Here is a 13,101-nt window from a genome sequence, read left to right as displayed (position 1 = left end):
TGGCTCCTGGGATCTCTTGCTGCATGGGATGCTATTTGCTTCCCTTTGCTTTAAGATGAGGAAATCAAGCCAGAGAGAAAATAGTCTGAGCAGGAAAACACAGCCTGAAGTTCCTGTGGTTCAAACCTGGGCTTCCCAGGTCTCCACTCTACCTGGAACCCATCCTCGATGTCACAGACATTGATTTGTCTACATGTGGCTTAGCCCTGCCATGGACCAATCAGGATTCTAGCCTGCGTGCTCTGTCTCCATGGACATAGCCACCTGTCCCCACCCTCATTCACCATGGCTATGACCCCGTGATGGCCAAGTCTGGGACTTCAGCTGCGGTTGATCTGCATAGGGCCTCCAGTCCAGCCAAAACCCAGGATGTTCTCTGCCCCAGGGCCTCTGGTCCAGCCACTCCCAGGACACCTTCTGTCCTCCTAATGCAGCCCTTGTCCTGCTCTGTTGTGATTATTCAGACAAAGAGCCCCAGGGAGCCGGGGCCAGGCTGTTTGCTGTATCCTCCACACCTGGCACTTTGATCCTTGGGTCAGCAAGATCCCCTGGAGGGGGGCATGGCAACCCACTCCAGTATTCTTGCCTGGAGAATCCCATGGACAGAGGGGACCCTGGCGGGCTACAGTCCACGGATCGCAAAGAGTGGGACATGACTGAGTGACTAACACTTCCACTTTCACTTCTATGCCTGGCACGGTGCCTAGAAGCATTGGTGGCCTGAGCTCCAGTCCACCAGCCCACTGCCCCCTGGGGGCCACCCCTTGTAGGGCCGAGAGCAGGGCCCTGGGGAGGGGCAGCTTGTTCTGGGTGGGGAAAGAGCTGGGAGAAACAACACAGAAGCAGAGTAACAGGCCTTCCCTCGCATCTCCCTAGTTCAGGGTGGTGTTGGGTTGGAGGAACTGCTTCTGGAATGAACACATGGGGCAAGAAAGCAATGAGCTGCAGAGGAAACACCCGACCGTTTTCTGATAGAAGGGGTGGGGAGGCAAGGGGGAAGGCCAGGGCGCTGAGGACCAGGTGAGAGCCCCCTGAGACACCAGGAGAAGCTGGAGTCTTGCGTAAAGGGATGTGCTGAGCAGAAGGCTTTATCGGGAGGTGCACACCCGGGGCCTCGGGACCGGTTTGTTTCAGATCACTCAGCCATTACCCTTTAGCCTGATAGATGTTTAGGAAGCACTTTGTATGGTGTTAAGGCATTTTTAAAGAAGATGGTCCTGGGAAGCAGGTCTATAGATTGAGGACGGTGCCATAGCAGGATTCGAATCCAGGGAGCAGTTATTTGCTGACATGCTTTATACAGGTTATTTGCAGAAAATGAGCCTGTTCTCCACCTTCACCTCCCAGGCCCTTCTCCCTGCCACCCGCTGTGTGGAGAGGTCCAGAGCCTGACTTCTGTGCAGGCGAATGAGGTGTGGCTCGTGGTCCAGGGGCAGCCTGCTGAGGGGTTCTGGAGGAGAGTAGGGGGTCCTTGGCACCTGTTTGTAAGTCCTTAAAGTGACCTCATTATTTAGAATTGTGTGTTTGGAGGGAACGGATGGGCTTGGACGTGTAGGAAGTATTTGGGCTCCTTGTGATTGGCCAGGCCGTCAGCCTGGGATGGGGGGAGAGAGAACACAGGCATCCTCCGAGGCTGCAGGGAGGACAGGGTTAGGTGGGGGGGGCCTCTCAGCTTAAAATAGAGTGATGATGCCAGCGAGCAGGCACCTGAATGAGGAGTGGCGGCCCCGGGTGAATAATGCAGGAGCCTCATGAATGGGATTAGTGACGGTATCTGCTAAGTGACCGCCCCAGGGACAGCACTCCGTCATCGATTCCGGCCTAATGCGTGTTTAATGGCTGCCCAGATGGACTTCCTAATTGGCGGTTACATCACTGTGTGTTCCAGAATAAAGCATGAGTCATCCTCTAGTGATGAGGAGCACGCGGCCGCCAAGCCGTCCAGCACAAGCCACCTCCCCCTATTGTCCAGCGTCAGCTACAAGAAGACCCTGCGCCTCACGTCCGAGCAGCTGGTGAGGGCCCTTTCCTCTCTCTGCCGATATGTGGGTTCTGGCCCGGCTCCTGCCACCTGTGCTCAGTGGATTCCATGGACTGGGTTCCCCCGACCCTGAGTCAGCCCTGAGCCCCTTCTCTGTCCCAGTACCCTCCTTGGGCTCACATCCCCCCCCATTTCGGTGCCTCCTGTCCAGGCCGGCTCCTGTCCAGCCGTGCTCCCCTGTGTCTGCCCTGGAGGCTCCCTGGTCTCAAGTGTTGGAGGAGGGCAGCCTGAGGGTGTTTGTCTTGAGGTGTAAATGACTGATAGACCACACGTCATGGGGCTGTTTCCACTTTCTCGGAGATGTTTGTTAGTTAGGTCAGCTGCCTCTCCTGAATCCGGGGAAGCCGGAGCGCTTGTGATGGGTTCCGAGAGCTGCTGGTAGCAGGGGGCCGTCCTGATCACAGTGTCTTCTTCTGTGCATCTGTACCACCAGGATGAGTCAGGCCTGGACCCTGTTTCCCATGAGCAGACAGTGAGCGGGTGTCTCCGTTCAGCTGTCCCAAGAGTTCGTGGTGGCCAGGCCTAGCCATGATGATGTTTTATGGAAAAAGAGAAGGGACAGGCCAGACCCCTGCAGCCCATGGTCCTAGTGCAGCAGCTGGGTGACAGGGGCCCTGTCCAGCAGTGCTGGGGTTGACCTCGACTCTGGCTGCCAGCTGGCGGGCACCTGAGGGCCCCGGTGCAGAGATTCAGAACCCCCAAAAGGGGCTTCTGCTTTCAGAAGCTGGAGTGATTTCCTGGAACCTGGCCTCTGTGCTTCTGGACCTGAGACGTGCTTGATAACTGAGACTGCTTTCTTCCAGTCTGTGTGCGTCATCATCCATACTCATGACTGGTGTGGGGAACGTAGTTCTGCACTTGGCTTAGACTCGTTTTGCTGGTCATGACCCTTTACGCACAGCTGTGGCCAAGGAAGCACATCCCACTCTGGGGTCATGATTTCCTGTAGTGAGCCCCAGTGCCTGTCACCTGCTGCTGGGGGACGTGTCACAGCTGCCCTACACGTGGGCCTGTGAAGAGGGCTGGGGTTCAGGTTGCCCAAGTCCTGGAAAGAACCATCCTCATCGAGAGCAAGGCAGGGATAGAATTGCACGGTGGCCTGGGGTGGTGACTGAAGAAAAAATAAAGTCCAGATCTGGTTTCTCGTGGAACGGAAACCACGTGTCCCCCCACCGCCTCCCCGGGCCTCGCCCTCCAGTGGACACAGAGCTCCTGCCTTTCAGAAAAGCCTGAAGTTGAAGAACGGCCCCAACGACGTGGTGTTTAGCGTCACCACGCAGTACCAGGGCACGTGCCGCTGCGAGGGCACCATCTACTTGTGGAACTGGGACGACAAGGTGGTCATCTCTGACATTGATGGGACCATCACTAGGTGAGTCCAGCTACTCTGGGGCTATGGGCCCTGGGCCTGGAGGTGCGTTGGCTCCTCTTGCTGGGGCTGATTGGGGCTCATGTAGTTCAGTTTCTGGGGCTCCTTGAATTAAACAGCTGCAGTGGGGGCTTGGGGATCTCTTCCCTCTGGGGCAGCGGCTCCCTGACATCGTTGCTCAGTCTCGGGGTTTCTGTCCAGAGAGCAAGTCGTGTATCTCACTTGCATTTTTAATGAGGCTTCTCTGGTGCAATGAATCAGAGTGAACTTTTTTTCCCTTTAGTGATGCCCGCCTTTCTCTTTAAAAAAAAAATATTTTATTGAAGTATAGTTGATTTACAGTGTTGTGTTAATTTCTCCTGTGCAGCAAAGTGACTCCGTTGTACGTATTTTTCATATTCTCTTCCGTTGCGGTTTGTCACAGGATATCGACCATAGTTCCCTGTGCTGGTCAGTAGGAACTTGCTGTTCATGCAGGGCCCTTGTCATTTAATTTTTCTGTTCTCTGTCTTTATTCAGATCAGATACTCTCGGGCACATTTTGCCCACCCTTGGGAAGGATTGGACCCACCAGGGCATCGCCAAGCTGTACCATAAAGTGAGCCAGTAAGTCCACAGCTGGGGAACACGTGGCAGTCTGCATGCGTAACCTTTCTTGCTGGGTTGGCTTACACAGACAGGTGCACCCTCAGCCAGGGAGAGTTGGCGGGGGTAGTGGTGGAGCGCATGGTGGGAGCCTGCCAGCTCCGCATTTGAATTCAGTAGCGAAAGGCAAGAAAGGAAGTGATCGGGATATAGAAAATTGATGGGGAGGAAAGATGGTGGCAGCCAGCCTTGGGTCGGGTCGAGGGTCACAGTCAGGTAGCCCGACGTTGGCCACGGGATGTATTTTAGGCTAAAAATGGTCCCGATTCCAAGCAGGTTTTGTGGGCCAGCCCGCAGGGCCCGTCTCGTCCACCTGGTCAGGGGAGCACTCCACTGAGGGGCCGGTACCCGGGGCATCAGGATGGGAATGTGCATCTTGAGTTGCTCTCAAGCACTGGGCACGTGTGTCACTTCATTCTTACAGTAATTCTGAGAAGCAAGTATTGTCATTTCTAAGCTTAGAGAATTAAAACGATTGGTCCGTATTCCCATAGATGCTACCGGGCAGAACCCCCTGGAGTCCTGGTCGGCCCAGCTCCCAGTCTGTTGCTTCTGCTCTGGTTCATCTCCAGGGTCAGAGCCCTTGGGGTTTCCCTCCCCCACACCGGCAGGTGCTTAGTCCCACTTCCTCCATCTCTCTGTGGACTGGAGTCTCCCGCAGCCTCCCCATGGCTGACTCTTTGCCTTGAAGATTAATGCACTGGTGAACTGTCTTGACTAGCCTGACACTGAAAACTGTCTCTATTTTTTATTCAAAAGAAACCCCTGTGGGTCACGATATTGAGTAGTTCCCAGCCTGGCTCATTCGGGATTTTGGAACATAAATCTGTTCCTGTTCTTACTATATTGTTTAAAAAATATATATATAAAAGGTGCTGATGCTTTTTTTTTTTTTTAATTTTTTGGTATTGATTTGTGTCCCTCTTAGGTTTTCCTACAAAAGTTATCTCCTTGAATAATAAAAGTTGAGTAGCTTACCAAACGGAGAAGACAATGACAACCTACTCCAGTACTCTTGCCTGGAGAATCCCATGGACGGAGGAGCCTGGTAGGCTATTGTCCATGGGGTTGCACAGAGTCGGACATGACTGACTCGACTTGGCAGCAGCAGCAGCTTACCAAAGAATGCCTGATCATTCTTTCGTTTGAGTGACTGGTTTAGAATGAGTCCGATCTGTGGATGAGGATCTGAGAGTTACAGAGGGCTAGTGGTGTTTTCATTTTGGTTGCGATTGCGAGTACGGAGCCTGACACTTAACTTGTTCACCAAGTTTGATGCGTGTCCTCGTTGGCACCCACAGGGTTAGACCAGTGACGTTCGGACCCTCACTCAGCTTGGGCATGGCTTTCAGGGGCTGCGGACACAAGCGAGTGCAGACCCCTCTGTATGGCTCTCAAACCCAGCAGTGTTGGCTCAGGCTTCTGCTAGCTCCTGATTTCTGTGGCTTTGCCCCGTAACTTCTTGCTTGACCCCAGTCTGGCTGTTCCCCACCCTGTCCTTCGTCTTCCCATCGTCCCACTTTTCCTCACCTGATGGCTCCTGCTTGGAGGGCCTTTACCTCTGATGTTTGCCTCTCACAGGTTTCCTGCCTGTAATGCCTGGTTCGGACCCCATGGTTTCTCACGAAAGCCTCTCCAGGCCAGAATCAATAACCCGGGCATCTCTGTGTCCTCCTCCCCTGGCCTCCCTGGTACCCAAGGGCTCGCCCTGTCTTGGTGGCCCAGGTGCCATCATGGAGTACTCGCTCAGGCTGGACATGGTGTCGGCTTTTGTAGCTGGTTAGAGCAAATATCCATCCAGGCAGCATCTCACACGCCACCTCCTCCAGGTCTTAGGCAGCCACAACTGGGGAAAGTACAGGGATTGAGAACTGGCAAAGGTTGGGAGGTCGTTTCTGTTGATGTCATGTTTGTGATTACTCAGAGGCGCTTTTAGAGAAATGTTCAGCATGCAGAGTACCAGGGAGCAGAGGCCATTTACTTCCGGGGCTTTGGACTGATTGCTCTTGAATTTCTGCTTTCCTTGAGTTTGGGTCCCTCCTACATTTTATACTCTGCAGTATTTTTCTAATGGAAAGACCAGTTGCAGATAACCATTTACCTGGAAACAACAGAAAAGGAGGACAGTTTTTATTTTTTTGCCAGGTGTAATAACTTGAGTAAGTCAGCCCATGAGAAATTAGCTGTCAGGTTGATTATTATCTTGTTCACAGAGAGGATATAAAGCTTGCTTGGTTATCGATTTTAAAAAGCTGACTTGGTTATTGATTAAAAAGAACTCTAGCAGATACAAATGGAAGAGATCGGAAGACTCCCTCATTCAAATGTACGTGTTTGATAAGTGGAAGGAAAGAAAAGAAGGACTGATTTCTAAAATATCTAGATCACTGAGCCAAGGAGGATTAGAGAATGGACAATAACTGTTCTAATTTCCCGTGTTGCTTGATAAATATTGTGATATTCATGTAACCAAATCAGTGCCTCCGTGACTTAGCAAGAGTGACTGCTTCCTGTGTTTCCATAGATAAATTAGTTCATCTAAGGCCTGAGGAATGCATCCTCTGAAGTCAGGATGGTGAGGATGGGAAGCGATCATTAGGAGACTCATTAGAATCTTTCTCCTGCCACAGCGGTTCTTGTCTTTCCCCTCAGGTTACTGCGTCACCATCACTGTCTGCTCGGAAAGGAGGGGGTCATGTGGCGAGTGGGAGGGAGTTGTGGACCTGGGCTCAAGGGGCTGTTGGCTCCCTGTAGACCCTCCGATCTGTCTCCCGCACCCAGCTGTAGTGCCCTCCTCTCTAAAGTGAGAAACCAGCTTGCACAATTCCCTAGGTCTTTGCTAGGCCAGCTGTGCTATGCCACTGGGTTGTGCGATTGAAGTCACAGGAGGGTGTTTTGTTCAAACCAGTCCTCCATGAGAGCCCTGAGGATCTCACAGCCAAACCCCACTGTGCACCAGGGACTGTGCCGGGTGCTGTGCAGGGTGCTGCCTGCCCCCTGAGCGAGTGATGGGGACACCTGGTCTTTCACACGGCTCTCCTGCAGGTGAAGGCTCTGGAAAGGTGATCCCTGTTGCCACTAACAGGCGTTCCTCTGGTTAGGACATCCTGGAGCTGGTTTTCCAGCTAAGTTTAGAAACAGCCTTTGAAGCAAAACGCTTGCTCCGGAAGGCCAGCCAGCGAGGACAGCCAGTGGCACGATCCAGCCGTTGAAGAGCATTTGCAAATCAAGGCTCGAATAAAACGAGCATTTCAGACCCCTGCAGGTGGCAGCTTTTAGCACTTTGATGTGAAGACCTGTATACAGAAATATTGATTTAAAAAAATTACATTAATTAGACAGCTCAGATATAAAGATGTGTCCTTAAAAAGGTTGCTTGATTTTCAGATACATTTCTGTACTCCGGATAAGCTGGTGCTTGTAGATTCTGTGCATTGTAGCTCTTTCCTGTTTCCTGGTTTTAAAGAACATATTACTAGGAAAATCTTGAGGCAGGTTCTTTGGCCAGTGTGAAACAGTCAAAGTGGAGCAGTAAGTGGGATGGGAAGTGGGTAGTTTACGTTGTACTGTGCTAAATCGCTTTAATTGTATACAACTCTTTGCTACCCTATAGACTGTAGCCCACCAAGCTCCTCTGTCCATGGAGTTCTCCAGGCAAGAATACTGAGGCTGGTTGCCATGCCCTTCTACAGGGGATCTTCCTGACTCAGGCATTAAACCCATGTCTGCTGTGTCTCCTGCATTGGCAGGCAGGCTCTTTACCACTGGGCTACCAGGGAAGCCCATAGATGGTGTTTAAATTTTTAAAAATATATTTAATCCAATACATTAAAATATTTAAACATGTCATCAATACAGAAATTCTTAGTGGTATGTATCTTATATTCTGTCTTTATAGTAAGGCATTGAATTCGGCATTCATTTAATATTTATGACACGTCTGTTTTTGGACTCTTAGGTTTTCAAAGTCTCAAAAAAAGGGAAAATCATTTCTACTAAATAAAATTGTATTTAACGGAAGAATATCCTCGTGTGATCTATTTTTCACAAGCAATCATGCAATTCTCTGCAGATACCAGCAGGTATCTGACAATTTAATTCTGTCATTACCTAGTTGGTGCAGACCCCACAGGTTAAGGGCTTATTCCCCCAGGGCTGCCCCAAATTCAGACACCAGTTATAGGTGGTAGGTCCCCAGCTTCCCCACACTTCTCCCTGACTTGACAACAAAATGCGGGTTCCACACCCCCTCCTCAGGGCTGACGATGGCTCACAAGACGCAAGGAAACACATTCACATGTTTATTTTATCAGAGTTATAAAGGATACAGGTGACCAGCCAGATGGAAAGGTATGAATGATCCCAGTGCAGGTAGGTTGGCCAGTTTGGTGCCTCCAGCCTCAGTTTCCCTAACAGTACAGTGGAAGGAGTGAGGTATCCATGAGGATTAAACCAAGTGAGGCCAGGAATGTGCTTCAGTAATGACAGGAAATGGGTTTCAGTTGAAAATGAGATTTTAGAGGAGGTGGCCTCTTGCTTGGGAATTACAGCTGAGCCCATCTTCATGGAGCAGATATGGACCAGGGTTTATGCACGCAAAACGGCTCCAGTGTGGGATGCCCTTCACGGCGAACATTTTGTCTGTCTTTCAGAAACGGATACAAGTTTCTGTACTGCTCGGCGCGGGCCATTGGCATGGCGGACATGACGCGGGGCTACCTGCACTGGGTCAACGAGCGCGGCACGGTACTGCCCCAGGGCCCGCTGCTGCTCAGCCCGAGCAGCCTCTTCTCCGCCCTGCACAGGTGAGGCTTGGCCTGCCCAATCCCCCAACCCCCCGCCCCGCACCTGTGGGCCTGTCCTGCTCGCTCGTCCTCCCCACCAACACCTCTGCTCCATGCTGGGCACTGGAGGGTTCATCCTCAAGGGCAGATCTGACCCCACGACCCTTAGCTTCTTCTGTCGGCCCCTCGTGGCCCTCGGAGAAAAGCCAGGGCGGCTGCGAGCTCGGCGTCACGGGCTCTCCGCCGCCTGCCTTGTCTTTCTCCCGCCTCATTCTCTCTGGCTCCCGGATGTGGTCTCCATTGTCCAGAGAGGTGGTCTCTGCTTGGAGCCTTGGCACGTGCTGCCCTCCTTTGTGGGGAGCTGCCCCCGCCCCAAACCTTGTGCTTCTGGCCTGCGTCTTAGCAACTCTGAGAACCCATGTGCTTCCTTCCTGTCTGATCAGGGACCTAGGCTGGGTTAAGTGGCCTCTCTGTAGCCACCACCACCTGGCCTGGGACTCCCTGAACCCTGGTCACACCGTTTTGTTTTTACAGACCATCACCAGCCCATTTTCCGATGACCCTCTTCCCTTCGCCTTCATGCCCGCATTCAGGGCAACCAAGCCAAACTAAGTCTGGCCTCCTGGGGTGGGGACAGGAATAACAGCAACTTCCCTGGAACTGGGGGCCCAGGGTGGTGTCCCACAGTGGATTAAAGTTTGAGACTCATATGGCCACTCACGTGTCCATAAGAGTCCTGAGATGTCAACAGTGAGGCCCTTATAGTGCTAAGGAGGGTGCTAGAGTCCACAGAGGTCCATGCAGAGCCAAGACCAGCCCCTGGGTCTTCTGATACTCAGTTTGGGGCTCCGTTATTATTAGCATCATGATCACCATTCATCATCACTATCATCACCATCATCATCTAAATTACATTTTGTTTAGCTGCAGAAGAATAGTTCTAAAATATATGCAGTGTGTGTGTGTGTATACACACATATTGTATATGAGCTTCCCCTGTGGCTCAAATGGTAAAGAATCTGCCTGCAACGCAGGAGACCTGGGTTCAGTCCCTGGGTTGGGAAGATCCCTTGGAGAAGGAGATGGCTATCCACTCCAGTATTCTTGCCTGGAGAATCCCATGGACAGAGGACCCTGGATGGCTACAGTCCATAGGGTCACAAAGAGTCTGACCCGACTGAGTGACTAACACACACACACATACTGTACACACACACACACACAGTATTTTTATATGCAAGCAGAAAGGGACCTTTGAGATCATCCAGTAATCAAACAGTGAACACTAGCGGGCTCCAGACTCAGATAAAGCCAGAGGATAAACCATTATGCCCCAAGTTCTGTTTGCTCTCATCCCTCATTCCTGGGCAGGAACTGTAACCCTTCTCCTTGGATTTTGTGTTCATCCCTCCCTGTTCCTCTAAGTAGTTAGTACAAATACATGTAATCCTAACGAGTATGTTTAATTGTGCACATTTGTGAACTTGATGTAAATAAACTGCGTGTCCTCCCGGAGCTTGTTTTTATCGCTCGATACTGTATCTCCAGGATTGTTGGAAGTGGTCGCCACTGGCTCGTCTTAGCTTCTGTAGGTCCCGTGGTTGGACTCTACCACCGCCTGTTTATCCATTCTACTGTTGTTGGGTGCTCGAGCCACTTGCGCTTCTCCACTGTTAGGGACTCTCATGAGCGGGGTCCCTGGGCCGCAGAGCATGCACATGCTTGGCTTTCTTAAATCACGGCATGTTGTTGTCCAGAGTGGTTGAAACAATTTGTGCACCAACAGCAAACAGTGCTGGGTATTCCTCCCATCAGCTTTCCTTTCTTGCCTACCCACTGTCAGCTGTTTACATTTCTGCTAGTCTGGTGGGAAAGAAATGTCTTCGTGTGTTTCTGGGCCATTTGGGCATCATCTGTGAAGTGCCTGTTCATGTCTTTCCCTTGTTTTCCTTCTAATTTGTAAGAGTCTTACAGATTCTATAGATGCGGCCTTTATTATGAGTACTACAAGTATCTTTCCCCAGCTTATGGCTTCTGATGAACATAAATCTTGAGTTTCGTGCAGTTGGACAGATCATTTCCTCTTGTAGTTTGTACTTTCTGTGCATTGACAAAGCCTTCCCTGACTGTGGCCAAGGAAAGTCTCCCATATTTTATCTAAAAGTGTTGTTTTTCATACCGACATCTGTAATTCACCAGGAATTGAGTTCTGTACATAGAGTGCAGTAGGGTGTCCATTTTTTTTTTTCCTCTATGGATGTTAAGTTGCCTCAATTCCATTTGCTGGAAAGGCTGTCCTTTTCCTCTGATTTGACTTGTTGTCAGGGTCATAAATCGAGGACCCATAAATGTGAGCCTCCATTTCTGGCCTTTATTCATCTGTGTTATTCAAGTCACGCTCTATAAAAACATACAGACAACCTGGTGTGAGTTTAATTGAAATTACAGGGAATCTATAGGCCAATAGGTGGCTTCCCTGGTGGCTCAGATGGTAAAGCGTCTGCCTGCAATGCGGGAGACCCGGGTTCAATCCCTGGGTCAGGAAGATCCCCTGGAGAAGGAAATGGCAACCCAGTCCAGTACTCTTGCCTGGAAAATCCCATGGACAGAGGAACCTGGTAGGTTATACAGTCCATGGGGTCACAAAGAGTTGGACATAACTGAGAAACTTCACTTTTACTTGATAGACCAATAGAGAGTTAATATTATAATATTGACTCTTCAGTTAGATAGTATATTTCTTCATTTATTTAGGTCTTCCCTAATCTGTGGCAGTGAGGTTTTTCACTTATTTAGAACCTTTGCACCGACCTTCCTTTCCACCTACTTCACTCTTTAGGTTTAGTTTCTGAGGTCCTGTTGGCCTCATGAAGAGAGTGAAGAGGCTCTCTCTTCTGTGCCCTGGAATTCTTTGTTCTTTGGATGATTGGTTGAGGTCTTCAGCAAAATCACTGCTCCAGGGCATTTTCTTTGTGGGCAGACTTGAAAGTACGGATTCACTTTCTGTCTAGTGCTTTTCCTGGGATGGCTTAGCTGATTTACACATATTTAATTTCCAAAGATATGAATGCACTCAGTATCCCAGCATCTTTGACGATTAAAAACAGTTTGATGCTAACGAATTCTTAATAGGCTCGCACTGACGCATAATTTTATCGATTTGTTTTAACAGGGAAGTGATCGAAAAGAAGCCAGAGAAGTTTAAAGTCCAGTGTTTGACAGACATCAAAAACCTGTTTTTCCCGAACACAGAACCCTTCTATGCTGCCTTTGGAAACCGACCGGCTGTAAGTAGTAGTTGGGTATATCCAAGCTCTTGAAATTACTGACTGTTTTAATGGCCATCACCTGAAAGGCTGGCTGGCCACCGTGAGGCCAGACCCTCCTCTTTCTAGACATAGCTGCTAAAGATCCATTTGCCTGCATCTGAAGGCAAGGACGGCATCTTCATTTCACGGCCTCTAGCTTTCTTTGAAGGTGGGCTCGTGGGTTTCAGCTTGAAATTTGAAACTAGAAACTTGACAGTCCAGATTATGTGCTAAATTAGCAAAACAAGAACGTTAAATAGGATTAGAGCCTTTCTACAGGAAGGGAACCACAAAACCACAGAGCACAGAGGTGAATTCAGGGTCTTATGTGAATGCTGTTGTTTTCTATGGCAAGAGTCACACTTAAAGACTTTATGCATACCACCCACATCGGCTGGAAAGTTCAGCATATTAGAGAATATAGTTGGGACTTCCTAATGATCAAATTCTCCTGTTTTTGAAACTCATGCCCAAGAAAATGGGCGAGTGAAGAACCTGAAGGAAAGTTGTTAGACTTGCAGGGGATGTGGTAGGTGGTTGATTTTTTAACTCAGCTCTTCAACAGATGAGTAAACTGAGACTCATAGAGGACAACTGACTTACTAGTTTCATATCCAGAGATATTATTTCTTCATTATACTTGGGGGTATTATTTTGGTTTAATGAAATTTCTGTAATACAGGTGGAGCTCGTTTTATTGTGCTTTGCAGGTAATGCACTTTTTTTTTTTTTTTTTTTTTGCCAAGTTGAAAGTTTGTGTCTCCGCAAACAAAGTTGAAACACCCTGCATCAAGTGGGCCTGTTGGTACAATTTTCCCAATAGCATTTGCTCACTTTCTATCCCTGTGTCACACTTTGGTAATTCTTGCACTATTTCAAGCTTTTTCATGATTTTATATGTTGTGCTGATCTGGGATCAGTGATCTCTTATGTGACTACTAGGATTCACTGAAA

The 13,101-nt window shown here is 49.6% G+C and overlaps 1 protein-coding gene across 2 annotated transcripts in view; it reads left to right on the top strand.

The window, feature by feature from the left end:
• LPIN1 (lipin 1) overlaps positions 1 to 13,101 on the top strand; it is a 127,677-nt gene that overhangs the window by 107,360 nt on the left and 7,216 nt on the right. Inside the window, exons 16-20 of one of the 2 annotated variants that reach the window (XR_008200115.1) lie at positions 1,889 to 2,015; positions 3,265 to 3,413; positions 3,930 to 4,016; positions 4,984 to 5,103; positions 8,708 to 8,805. Coding sequence is in view for 1 of the 2 variants with exons in the window: in XM_052648074.1 (XP_052504034.1) it covers positions 1,889 to 2,015; positions 3,265 to 3,413; positions 3,930 to 4,016; positions 8,708 to 8,860; positions 12,012 to 12,126 (631 nt within the window). In the remaining variant the exon portion in view is untranslated. Of the gene's footprint in view, positions 1 to 1,888; positions 2,016 to 3,264; positions 3,414 to 3,929; positions 4,017 to 4,983; positions 5,104 to 8,707; positions 8,861 to 12,011; positions 12,127 to 13,101 lie in introns of those variants that run through there. The other variant, XM_052648074.1, reaches the window with a different exon arrangement.

Source organism: Budorcas taxicolor, chromosome 11, assembly GCF_023091745.1.
Source record: "Budorcas taxicolor isolate Tak-1 chromosome 11, Takin1.1, whole genome shotgun sequence".
NCBI classification, from domain to species: domain Eukaryota; kingdom Metazoa; phylum Chordata; class Mammalia; order Artiodactyla; family Bovidae; genus Budorcas; species Budorcas taxicolor.
This window is presented reverse-complemented; position numbering and strand designations above follow the sequence as displayed.